The following is a 13,052-nucleotide window of genomic DNA, read 5'->3' as shown; positions in this document are numbered from 1 at the left end:
TGCAGATTGAAAATCTGCTTGCAGCATTGCTTTTTATGCACATTTAGCTAGGTTGTGCAAAAAGAATTGTAGCTCTAGCTGTCCTAGGTCGACTTTTACAGAAGAAGCAAACAAGGGAAGTGGCCAAAATCCATGTTTTGAGAAAATGAGCAAAAAAGGTTAAAACTTTATTTAGCATTACAGAATGAAAAATATCAAAGGCACACATACTTTTAGTGATTAATATGCACCAGGCATATAATCAGACTGATTGTTAGCATGAGCATGCCTTTTTTTCAAGTTCTGCTGCAACGAGGCCGCTTATCAGTTCAATGACGGTACCGACGCCAATATGCGACGAGTGTCCGCGCGTCATCCACGATCCGTCGTATGACACGGCGATGTTTCCCGGGTTGTCCACGTTGAGTTCCGCGTAGATGTTGCAAACCGAACTCGCGCACTCACTCATGAGTTTCGAGGCAGCAAGAGTAGCGGCAGGTGTTAGCTTCTTCACGTACGCCTGCCACGTTTTCGTGTGGAGGCCGCGACGCGATATGTTCATCATTGCAAATACACTCAAACCTCATTATAACAAAGTCGCATCTGCCACGAAAATAACTTCGTTATATCCGAAAATTCGTTATAAACGTTTATTTGTAACACTGTAGCTATTACAAGACTATTCTTCATTTACTTCGTTATAACCGATAATTCGTTATATCCGTGTTCGTTATAACGAGGTTTGAGTGTATGTCGTTAAAAGCAGTCTGCCTGTTGCCAGTAGCCTGCATTGGGCGGGTGGCGAGCACGTTTACTGTGAATGGATTTATTTTCTGCTGTCCGTCGACGCGCGGCCAACTCCACTTTGACGACCCGTCACCGCAGTTCACACACTAGCTCAAGCTTGACGACCAAGGCCGTATTCCCGCTCGCCTCTCCTGATCTCGGTGTCTCCACTGCAAATCTTGCACTTTAAATGCAATATTATCAAAGCATTTACCGCCTCCAAGTCCAGGATGGTGAAGGTCGTTTTATCAGATCGGGGACCCGCGGCGTCCGCGCGTTTAGCGATAAGGCTGCGCTTCCATTCCGTCGCCGCAACAGATGAAAACTCTTGCAGCTTCACTTCTGCCTTCTTCTTCTTGTCTTCTATCTGTTGGGGCTGCAGAATTTGTGTGTCGTGACGCACACGGCCGTTTTCCGCGACGTTGTCGGCAACTGACGGGCTCGTAGGACTAGCGTCCGTTAGGCCTACCGCGCTGGCGTCGACGGCCGCTGCGAGTTCGTCATCCTCGTTCTGGGTCGTTGCGGGGCGCTTCCCGAAGTTCTCGGCTAGCGATCGCCTCACCCGCTTTCCGAATTTGTGTTTGGTGCGGAACTTCTTGATGACAGGACCCACAGCTGTAGGCAGTCGACAACACCAGGACAAAATGGCGCACGCTCACGCGCGTTTCGGTGGTGAAGCAGACGCTGGAAACGCCGCTTGGCGAATCGGATGCCTAGATTTTGTCACGTGCCCCAAGCAGCCAATAGAATCGCGCGCTTGTACTTCTCGATGACGCGTTTTTGCTAGAAAACCAATGAGCAAGGCGAGCCAGCGGTGGCGGGAAATTGAAGATGAAAAACGGCTCTTCCAAACGAGATCAAGATGGCCACGATAGCCCGTGTGTACCGGCAACGGTTCGGCGCGGAAAGAGCGCGATTTTAGCGTCAATTTGCACTCAGACAAACCTCATATTGGTGTTACAGATTGATTTTACGGCGGAAATAATGAAAATAGAAGCTACAAACTTAGCAGACTTGTGCAAAAATAGATATAGATTTCGAAAATGTCAGCTTCAAAAAGTCGATTTTTTCGCGATTTTCGGCCTTCTAAGACCCGTGTCCCCCCTTAAAGAACACCAGGGGTTCAAAATCAATTCGGATTCCCCATTGCGGTGCACCTCAAAATCGTATTGTGGTTTCGGCACATAAAACCCCAGCAGTTATTAATACTCTTTTCATAATTGTAAAGCTAGCTTTCCTGCGATGCAGTTTGCCCAACTAATGGCAGCTAGTCACTTCTGCAAACAGCATGTTCAAGCGCATTTTGCTTGCGCTTTGAGACGGAATATGTTGACTCATATCTCTTGATAAAAACACGCACAACAGACAAGCCCCAGCACGTGCAACAACGACCTCTTCTCCATTCAAAGCACAACATGCGCCGCCATTAGTTGGGCGTATGTACAGCACAGGGAAACGCACTTGCGGATTATGTAAAGGGTCTATTATTCATTGTTCTCTTGAAGATTGCACTTTTACGCCAAGGTATCCTCTAAAACATAAAACTTAGCACTGCCAAACCCATGCACCCACCCACACAAACAAACAAAAATAAATAAAAATTGCTGCACTCGAGAGAGCGGAACGTACTGTGTGAGGGCGCACCTGGGGTGTACTGAGGAGGTGGTGGAGCCTGTCCAATCAGCGGTGGCCCCACTGGGGGCATGCGTCCCTGACTCGGAAAGGGGCGGCTCCTCTCGGAGCGTCCTTGGGGTGAAGGGCCCCGAGGACCCAGCCGGCTGGACGGCGGACCCCTGTCGTTACCGCCGCCCAAGTGGTATGGGTCACCTGGCGAAGGAGAACAACCGTCAATCAAGTGCAGCCACTGACAAGGGCCAACGCACGAGGCAGGCAGCAAGGCAAGACTGTTCCGACAGACGACACGGGTATCTGCATACATTTAAGTAGATTCGACCCACCACGGTGGTCTAGTGGTTATGGTACTTGACTGCTGACCCGAAGGTCGCGGGATCGAATCCCGGAGGTGGCAGCCACGTTTCAATGAAGGCAAAATGCTAGATGCCCCTGTACTGAGATTTAGGTGCACGTAAAAAAATTCCAGGTGGGCGTAATTACCACAGCACTCCATTGCGGTGTCCCTCATAATCACAGCGTGGTTGTGGGACAATAAACCCCAACAATTATTAAGTAGAATCTTGACGATACAAATCCCACTGGTCCACAAAATATATTTGTACCAGCCGAAATTTGCATGCCTAGTATATGACCAAAGAAAACTAGCGCGAGTTTTTATTGCTTCTGAGAGAAAATTTGTGTCACCAAGAAATTTGTATGAGCCGTGATCATTATCAAGATCCTACTGTACATAGCCGTTCTAAGGCTAACATCACCACAGCAGGACAGGTACGAAGACACGAAACATCTAGATTTTAGGTAAGCAGGCTAGACTGCAGAACGTTTGTCTTATATGTTTCTTCGCTGCTGGTCCTCAATTAAAAACAGGCATAGCCTTGCCTTGCCCGATTTTCATGAAGTGGAAACAGTGGGACCAGACTGTTTACTGAGGAATTTCGATTTGTCGAAACCACAATTGAACGTTCGAACCGAGCCGTCACTCGCGTTCAGGCCAACTGCATCAAACCCAACACAAGTCACTAGACAGCCCCGTCCGATTTCAACTACCACGCTGTTGTCACAGCCACCTCCTCGCAATGCTGGCTTTAAGGAAACATCTTCACAGATGTGGCTTACTCGTCAAAAGGCAAGTCTTTACGCTTAAGTATCAAGACAACTTACGTTCGCCTCGTCCCTTGCCATCATAGCCAACTGTACACAAAAGGAACGGGATGAGGAAAAAAAAAAAAGAATGAAAGTTATATGAAATGGGGTGTGTCGAGTGAATTGCATTGGACCAGTGCCCAATTCCAAAGAGAAGTGGATGCAGTGAAAGGAGTAGGGAAAATGAAAAAAATACAATAATATAAGAACAATGATAGCCCACCTGAGTTCCGATCGTACTTCCCCATGTAGCGATCCATGCGGCGCTCACCACGATAAAACTCATCATATTCCCGTGACTGTGATGAAGCTCCTAAGGAAAAAGGCGAGAGTGTGATCAGGAATTTCCATGAATATCAAACTGTCTTTATTTATAGTCAATCCTAAGCTGACGAAGAGAGCACGTGCCGGCCAGTTATTGCGTTGCACGCGCTAGGCGCAGCTTAGTTTTCTGGCCAATTGAACCAGTAGGACGGGACGAAAAGCTTAAACAGCTCCTTAAAATGCTGAATGTTAAAGTGTTGAACTCAGCTTGCCAGAAATGGTACAGAACATATGATAAGAACAGTGCACACTAAAATTCTTGGGAGGCCATGGCCTAGTATATAATTCCCATCTCCTTTACCACAAGGTGCCCTCAGTGCCTGTTTAGGTGCTGGTTAAGGGGCTGCTAATAAGAAAATGGAGCAGCCTCCAGCCCTGCTATTTTGCCAAGACAGTACTTACCAGTAACTTCTAACCAAGTTTAACCGACACAACATTTTGCTGCGGTGGCATGTAAGGCCACATTGAAGACAAAGTGTACATTGCCAGTTTTTAACATGCTTGCTTAAGTCGGGTGCACTCCAGTCTCTTGCAGGAACCAGTTAAATACAACACTCGCGATCAAAAGTAGCAATGGAGTAAAAACACACCTTGGCTGGGCTTGCGGCTCTGCATCTCGAAATGGTTCAGATGTTGACGACTGCACGTCGTTACCACCGGGTTCTGACCATGGAGATCCCTGTTGCAGACGCGCAAGGGACGCAACCAGTCAAGCACAGCGCATTGCCAAATGCAACAACTGCTCTAAATAGACCGCCATCTACTTGCATACCTGAAAACAACCTGTTCTTGCTATCGGCAACCAATAGCTGTAGCTGCACCTAAGCACTAGCAAAGCAGGCAGTGCTTGGGTGCAGCCGGTCAAGACAATGAGCACTGGCCTAGTTTTGATGCACGATGGCACATTTCCTACTGAAGAGGCTTATGTTAACCCTCCCTTAGCACCTACCTACTGGGAGTTCAAACAAGCTCCATTAGGGCTGCTAACTAGTTTTTCACCTTTGAAGCTGTATTTCACATGTCGAAGTCACGTTAGGACAAGCGCTTGCTTCTGTGCAGCTTTATCATAATAACGCTGTTGCACAGGAGCAATAGGCATCCGTTACATTAGTGTACATTCCACATTAAAACGAGAGTCCAGTCCGAGTTCACTGCAGTACACACTCAACACTATTCACAACGGTGCACAAATGCGTTACATGCTATATTTCTCTTGCGAGGAGTAACTCGTAAAATGATAACAAAGCTTTTAAACATACTGCACTAGGTACAACTAACAACTTTGATTTGTCTGGCTAGTCATTTAGAAAATGCACGTTGGAGTAGGCTCACGAGAAACAAGAGCTTAAATATATTTATTGCGAAATAATAAAAGATTTCACGGTCAGGGCACAGCACGAACGTTCTTGTCAAGCAGCATGACTTGTCATTCTAGATCATTAGTGAACCATTATCTATGACAACGCACATGCATAGTGCATGGTCTTATGACAAAGCATACCATATTTTACCCGTTTCATGCACAGAGATTCGTAGCAATGAGCACAAAGAAGTTGTCAAGTAGCAGGATCACAAATAATCAACTCAATGGCGTGGACAACAGCACAGCTCTATACTTGCCAGCACAAGGCAAAAATGACATGAGAGGCAAACATTAGCTTGGCCACAGACAAGGGATCAACACAAATATTGGCCCGAGAGGCTGGAGTTTTGCTTCAGAACTATCATCGCGAGAGCTTAGCAGGGGTGCAACAGCCGAAATAGGATTTGGAGCAATTTTTGGAGCAGCAAAATGTTGCTTTTGGAGCACAAAAATCCAAATTTGGAGCAGGCTGAGAAAAAAAAAAAAAAACTGAACTTTTTAGTCCGAAATCCCAAATTTGGAGTAGTATAACAAAGAAGGCTTACTTTTAGAAAAGAAAACAAAAATACGTAAAAACCATTCAACATCTAATTCGTGCACAGTGCACACGAACACTGCTATTTCAATAAAAGCAGTGTGTTGAGCCACCCCACGGTGCGAACAATGACTAAATCAGTGCGAACAATGACTAAGTCCACATTAGCATTTGCAGGACTTGTCGAATAATTCGACAGGCACTGGAAATGCTAATGTGGACCTGCGAACCTGGCAACCTGGAAATTTGGGAGATTCGTAAAGCAGGAGCAAGTGGGGGTAGCGAAAAAAGAAAACTGGCATACGCCTCGAGCAGCAACTTTTGACCTTTGATTCTAAAGGCGCGGGCCCGATCGCTGACGCGCGCGCTATCTCGGCAGCCATCAGCGGGCGGCTCGTATATCCTGCTACGTGCTGCGCTCTCAATGCGAAGACACTGTGCAGAAAGAGCATCTTTCCCGGGAAACGCCGTATTCTCTTACACCAACATTTTGTAGAGTTACGCGAGATCGGATACAAAAGAGTTTGCTGCCAGCCTCACTTCGTATAGCATTACAATTTGTTGCTATCGCATTAATTGCTTCGTCCTTCCAGTGGAACTGACTTTTTTCTTTTATTACGCGGGGGGTTAAGGTTAGGGTCTGCGCGTCTGTATTGGATGACGATGCCCACACTGCAGATGACCAACGCAGCCTCCATTTCTCGCTGAAATTGGCGCTAGTGAGAAAATTTTAAGCTGGTCGGGCATTTTGGCGCAGCGTGGCGCAATTTTAACAAATTTCACGGTTTTGGCTCAGCTTGGCTCAAAAATAAGGAATTGTACCAAATTGGCGCAATTGGCGCAGCTGTTGCATCCCTGGCTTAGCAATTCAACGAAGCCAAATGGAGTACATGTTCTCTTTAAATTTATGCTAGCAACAGATGTTGCAGCACACCACAAGAAGGTAAACTACGCACACATACATTGACAGCAGAATGAATATTGTGCACTTACTTCTTGGGCAACTTTTCCATGACAGCACGGACTGCACTATCCGATCCCAAAGTCACAATGCAGAATCTGGTCAAACCAAGTATGGTTTTTTTACTAAAACACGCATGACAATGCTGCAAAGGGGGACCGTGACCACAATTTCCAAATATGTACTAATTGATGGCGCACTCTTTTCTTTTGCAGCACATAACCAAGCGATATTGAAAGAGAAACGGCAAACATGTAAAAAGACACTTTTCAGGAGGCACATCGAGCATTACAGACTGACCGCAGCACCATCATTCCCCAGGCAAATGTATTTACAGTGATTCAGGTTTTTCACATTTCCATGCTCTGATCTAGTGGGTTGTCCTCTGTGAACATGCTACAAAGATCAGAATAGGTTTGTGGTACAGTTGTCTGAGAGTTATAACAAATGGCAAGTTTCTCTGATCCGAGCAAGAGTTCTGAACGCAGTAAAAAAACACAAGAAAGAAAAGAACACACAATGGTTTACACACAGTTAATGTTAGCTACAGAAAGTACGTTATTTCACTTTAAAACGAACAAAATGACACTAGATTCACGTTATTTGTCACGAGCAACACAATTCATTTATGCGCCATTTTGAACTAATGCAATTTACGCACACACAGAGATCAGATGGCTTTTACTTCCAAGAGCCTGAGGTTGACAAGAAACAGAAGGCCAACATGCGATCTCGGCTTAACAACAATGCACAATAAACAACCGACAAAATATACTTTAGCTGCTAGAGGCAGCAACAACGTTTAGTGTGGCGTTACTGCTCTGTTCGCATTGTCGGCAAGGTAAAGCTGTGTACTTCTAACACACAGACACAGTTGGTGCTTGGTAGAACGGGCAATGGCGGCAATATATCGCGATAACACTGTGATAAAGACATCGCGCCATGTTATCATAATCAATTTTTCTGCAGAACATCACTGTTCACTCATAATTTAATCCAATATGATTTCATGGAGCCTGGCAAAACGAAAGCTGCTCAGATGACCAATGAATCACAAGTGATGCTAGAAACTACTAGCCAATTGCTTTATGTACACTGATGAAGGTTGAAAATGGCTCTAACATGAATCTGCTTAGTCAATAAAAGAATTGCACAGCACAAACTGCAGTTAGTGAAAAAAAAAAAAGAAAAGGCAATCTTGTATAATAAAGGGTATCTGCTAAACTTCAGCATGCCTTACATACACACACAAACACAGATACACACAGAGACAGGATGTGAGGATGTGCCATGGCTATCCGAAACTGCCTACTGTTCACGTCACTGTTCACTTATTTTAAAAGAACACTAAAGGCAAATAACATTTTATGTCAGAGTGAAAGCTAAATGTATGAGGTCTAAAACAGCAATATTATCAACAGCAGTGCCCTACTTATCGAGAAATTAAGCTAAATATATCACACGACGAGCGCCACGAGCGGGACATTTTGGAAATGATCCCGATGACGTGAGAGAGTCCGACTACAATTAATCACTCGTAATCAAACTAGCTGCAATTAAAAAAAGAATCATCCGTGCATCAAGAGAAGTAATAAAATGCTGCTTGTTCGTTTCTGTTTGATTAATGGAAAAAAGAACCTCTTTGGCGTTGCCATGGGGAACGGCGCGCGGTGTTCAAAGGTTCCGTTTATGCCGAACTGCGCTTCGCCCGGCGCACTGCTTTGCTCACGCAGTCACGAGTCAGTGGTAGTTTCGGTATCGCATACTGCCGCGTGTGTTTTGCACGCTCGTGAAGTCGCTCTGACAGAAAGTTCGACAAAATACCGCATGCATGTGATGTTGCCGGATGCCCGAATGGTGCACGCCACCAGTGCACGCAGCCGCGCAGTAAAGGCGGTCAACGTTGGGCACGGCAACAGTGACGTGAGAAAAACCGCTTTCAGGCAGCTGATTTGAAGTGCGCTAACGCGATGCGGACCACTAAAACGTGATTTTATTTCAAAATAAGCACTTCCTTGGCACAAAAGTAGCACCTACGAGGTTTCTGGATCGCTATTTCAACAATCAACGTCGACTTAATATTTGCCTTTAGTGTCCCTTTAACGCTCTAGTGTCATTCTGGATCAATCTGTATCGAACCCAGCAGTAGGTGGTATGTGACTCGCACCTCCTTCTAACATTTGTCTTTGCCACATGACACGGCAGCAACAGTGGGAGCTGGAATTGCCGTTACGCAGCTACGACTGTGAGCTAGTGTTGCGCTAGTGGTGACGTGCAGAAGGAATAAGGGGCACAACAAACTGCGCAGAGGACGAGGTGCCACAAGTGAAGTCAAATTTGTCATCAATATCGAAACCCTCTGTTACCAGCCTCCTCGAATAGTGTGTAACCGCTGGCACTTATACATTCCCCATCCACAAGTGAAGTTGACCACCTCTCTTCAGCAGAAATCCTATTTGGTGGAGCCAATTGTCACTTAGCCATTGAAGGTACGAATAACTCACTTTTGAATGACCTTGAGAAGGCTCATGCATTACACATTACAGCAGAGAAAAAAGTGCAGTTGTGTACTGCCATGCTAGTACAGAGCACTGGCTAACTGAACATCTGATGTTACAAGCAGCTATTTCAGCAAACTACGTAATAGAAAAATGCGACAATGAAAACGTAATATTGAAGACATCCTGCATGTCAACTGTATGTTCAGTTATAGGCTGAAAGTGCTCTGAAACAAAGCTTACTTTCTTTTTAGTCTTGTGACAGGGAAGTCAAATTTGCAATTTGGCAGGCTTCGTTATTACCCCCAAAACACACAGAGACTTGCAAAGCTTTTGCCTATTCCTTATGTGAGCACCTAACCGTAAATATGACATGCAACTTTTTTCTTATAATTTGATATATCTGGGTTCAATTGTAACATTACAGAAGCAATCCCTTTCTATGTATCAAACAGGAGCAGTAAGTCCAAATCACAAAAAAGTTCAAGCATTACAGCACGTCAAATCCGCAGAAAAAAAATGCTGCAAACATTCCACAATATGACCAGTTGCTTTATGGAACAATGCTGAATCTTAAGCAAACAGCAAAAGTGCAAAATAAAAAAAAAGCGCAATATCAGGAAGAGAGAGAAAAAAAATGAGAAAAACTTGACGCAGCGTTAGGAGCGCTACATTTCTTTTTTTTTTTTTTTGCAAAATGAAAGCAGCCAAAGCGCTAAGTTACACTGTGCCATATTACAATGCCGGCAGCGCAAGAATCACACAGTCCAATATGTCAGTCCTTCACTATCACAACTCGAAGAAAAGTCTTTTTGGCACCAAAAGAAGCATGCACAACGTAAAACAAAGAAAACATACGCAAGAGCTGCAATAACTGAAAAAAAAAAAAAAAAGCATCTTCCAGAGCGTTCATTGTAAAACATGGCATGCTACATGTAGGTCACTAGCCGACAAAAAAAGAAAGCCTCTTGCCAGACCGCAGGGCAAGGAACGGCTCGTTATTCGTACCCGACACCACGAGCAACCAATCTCGCATCTGCCGTTACTCAACGCTCGGAGAAATTCTACGGAGCTTTTGCACGTTGCCTTAGGAACTGGCACTTGAGAGACAGAGAGAGTGCGCAAACTGGAATCCCAACAGGAATTGATGCAGGTGCTGCCGAAACAGAACACGGGCTAACGTTCTGCACAGGAAGAACGCATAGAGTCGGCAGGATGCACAGTCCACGAGAGAGAAGAGATCGCAGCACAATGCACACTACAATAAAAAAAAAGTTCCAGAAAAGACGCGTTTTTTTTTTTCTTGGCACATGGTAAAGGATCTTACCCCTTCGACTGGCCATTGGCTCTGTTCTCAAAAAACTTGATGTCTAACACATCGTTGACCCCAACAGCACTTATGGCGTCGGTGACGTCTTGGTCCGTAGTCCACTAGAAATGGTGGTCAAGCAGTGAGTGGTCAGAAGAAGCACTGCAGCAAGAGGGAAGGGGGCGCCGGTCGGGGCACGCACTGGTGGCCTCCCGGGCGCCGCCGTGACAAGACCTTCTCAAAAGCAGAGAGAGGGGGGCGTGAAAGCTTCACCGAGGCATCACGCATTACACAGTGAACACAGTTCTGGGGCCCCAGCAAAGCGGCAACAAGTGCAGAACACGGCAAGACAGTGAACCACACTTGAGAACGGTGCCGGTGCTTGGCACCTCAAAGGATGCCTGAAACCCACAGGTGCCTAATAACACACTCACCTACACAGCAAACAGCATTTCATTACACTCAGGTATCCATTAGTACACGCGCAAAAATGACATGCCCACATGCTGCAGACGTGCAGGCATTACAGTGAATACAAGAGGGAAAAGAAAGCAAGGAAAAAGTAAGGACCCTCTTATTTCATGTGGTGGAATTCGTTAATCAATCTGTCAAGTCTTTTCCATTATGTTGTGGTAAAACTGCTACTGGCAGAGCTCTGCAGTATTCAGCAAAGCGAAATATGAGGGTGCGTGGCACACGGTGTAGCGAGCCCACAGAAAACTATCAGCTGTGCAAGTGATGAACTGCCGTATGGCACTCAAAAATCCTTATAGCGTTCCAGTTTTTCTTAAGTTGCCAGTGCGACGCAGAATAACACTTCCCTCGAAGACCCCATGACACGGGTAGTCCGCAGTGAGCACACACACAATCACATCTAGATAACACATCATCGCAATTATTGTTTTGTGCAAACATTTAGGAACCCCTGACTGACCCAACGCCTACTGAAATCCTTTAACAGAGATTCAGTTGATCTGTTGCAACAGCAAGTCCAGATAAGGCATGTACCCATTCAATCATTGCATCAGAACGACACCTGCACAAGTAAGACGATGATAAGCAAGACTTGAGCAAGGTGTGGGGAACGTCCCGACAGAGTAAATAAAATGACAAAATGCTGCCATCTTATTGGTGAAAGGCTGCAGCTTGTGACAGAACGGCTGCACAATATTGGGCTCAAATTAATACATCAGAGGCAAGTACTGCAGCTCGATTGATTGCAGTTTTATCAGATTGCAGACTTACAATGGAGCCTGAAATGTCGACCACATTACACCGAATCTGTGGAAGCTGTAGATGTAATGGCAACTATTTTGCTGATGGCATTCTAACAACTTTTGTTTACTTTTCAGCTGTTAGGATGGTTTTTAAAACCCTGTTGCTGAAGGACTTTTTAAAAAGATAGGAAGTTTCAAATGAAAATGAACAAAGGGAACCAACGTAACATTAATACAGCATACACAACTGAGAAACGGCCAGAAGAGTTGCCGAAGGAAGACGTTTACTCGGATCCAATAATACTGAACCTTTCTAGCATAACAGCAATGAATCTACTACTACACCTTTGTTACATGGGTGTCCAAGGAAAAACTTTTGAAATTTACATGTGGTAAGATTTGCATGTGGAAGACATGCTGCTTTCAGCTTTCCACCATCTGCTAACAAAAGATACTGGGTCCAAGGCCAACAAGCATCATCAATCCAAAAGGAAACGTTAAGTTTGACACCAACATTGGAATGAAAAACACATTCGCTCAAACAGAAGTCTCGTGAACATTGAGCACGATGAGGCTTTGGTCCAAGACTGCAGAGATGGATTGTTAGTGACGCCAAAGAGATCTGAATACCTATTTCAAAGTAATGTAAAGCTAGCCTGTGAGCTACTTCCACACAAGTGGCAACCAAGGAGGTTTAAAAAAAATTCTGGAGTGGAAGCTCTCACAGCGCCTTGCCAGCAAAAGTGAAGCCAGCTTTTGCCCACCAAAGAGCTCGGAAACATGCTCTTTTCTGGTGGTGCCTACATAGAGATCAAATGGGTTTGACGTGTTAGTGTAAATACTACGTTAATTACAAAATAAAAGATCGTTGTTGCCGACGAAAGTAACCATTCGAGAGGAGTATTGGCGATTGATCTCCAGTAAAATTTGCCTTGATTTTGAGGCTTACTTATGAAAACTAGTAACACAAAGACACACTTGGAGCAGTATCTGACCCGTAAAAGTTGCCATATTGAACTCGTCTGGCGTGCGATGAAAACGCTCGCTTTCTTTCGCCAAGCGCAGATGGTTTATCGTGCCCCTACTAAGATGGCGGGCGCAGCCGCCATCTTTTGGTGGGCACGGCTTCACTATTGCGCAATAATCGCCACTCCAGCAATTTTTTTGTAACCTCCTTGGTGGCAACTAGTCCTTATACCAGCAGTTATTTTAGCGTAAGCGTTTTTGAAGCAGATAGTTACAGCAAGAAGTACATTTAGTCTAAAACAACCACATAAGCACAAGCTGAAGCTAGACTCCGAA

General features: G+C 45.1%; 1 protein-coding gene across 14 annotated transcripts in view; it reads right to left on the bottom strand.

Annotated features, from left to right (window-relative positions):
* The window catches only part of LOC119383521 (cleavage and polyadenylation specificity factor subunit 6), a gene marked incomplete at its 3' end in the record, with an annotated part of 45,971 nt that overhangs the window by 21,920 nt on the left and 10,999 nt on the right, over positions 1–13,052 (bottom strand). For 9 of the 14 annotated variants that reach the window (XM_037651692.2, XM_037651701.2, XM_037651697.2 and 6 more), the window contains 6 exon segments: positions 2,395–2,592; positions 3,562–3,591; positions 3,767–3,856; positions 4,458–4,546; positions 6,759–6,824; positions 10,552–10,655. In XM_037651692.2, coding sequence (XP_037507620.1) covers positions 2,395–2,592; positions 3,562–3,591; positions 3,767–3,856; positions 4,458–4,546; positions 6,759–6,824; positions 10,552–10,655 — 577 coding nt within the window. 14 annotated transcript variants of the gene reach the window in all.

The sequence above is a fragment of the Rhipicephalus sanguineus genome, chromosome 2, assembly GCF_013339695.2.
Source record: "Rhipicephalus sanguineus isolate Rsan-2018 chromosome 2, BIME_Rsan_1.4, whole genome shotgun sequence".
Lineage (NCBI taxonomy): Eukaryota > Metazoa > Arthropoda > Arachnida > Ixodida > Ixodidae > Rhipicephalus > Rhipicephalus sanguineus.
Note: the sequence above shows the minus strand (reverse complement) of the source record. Positions and strands in the feature narration are given on the sequence as shown.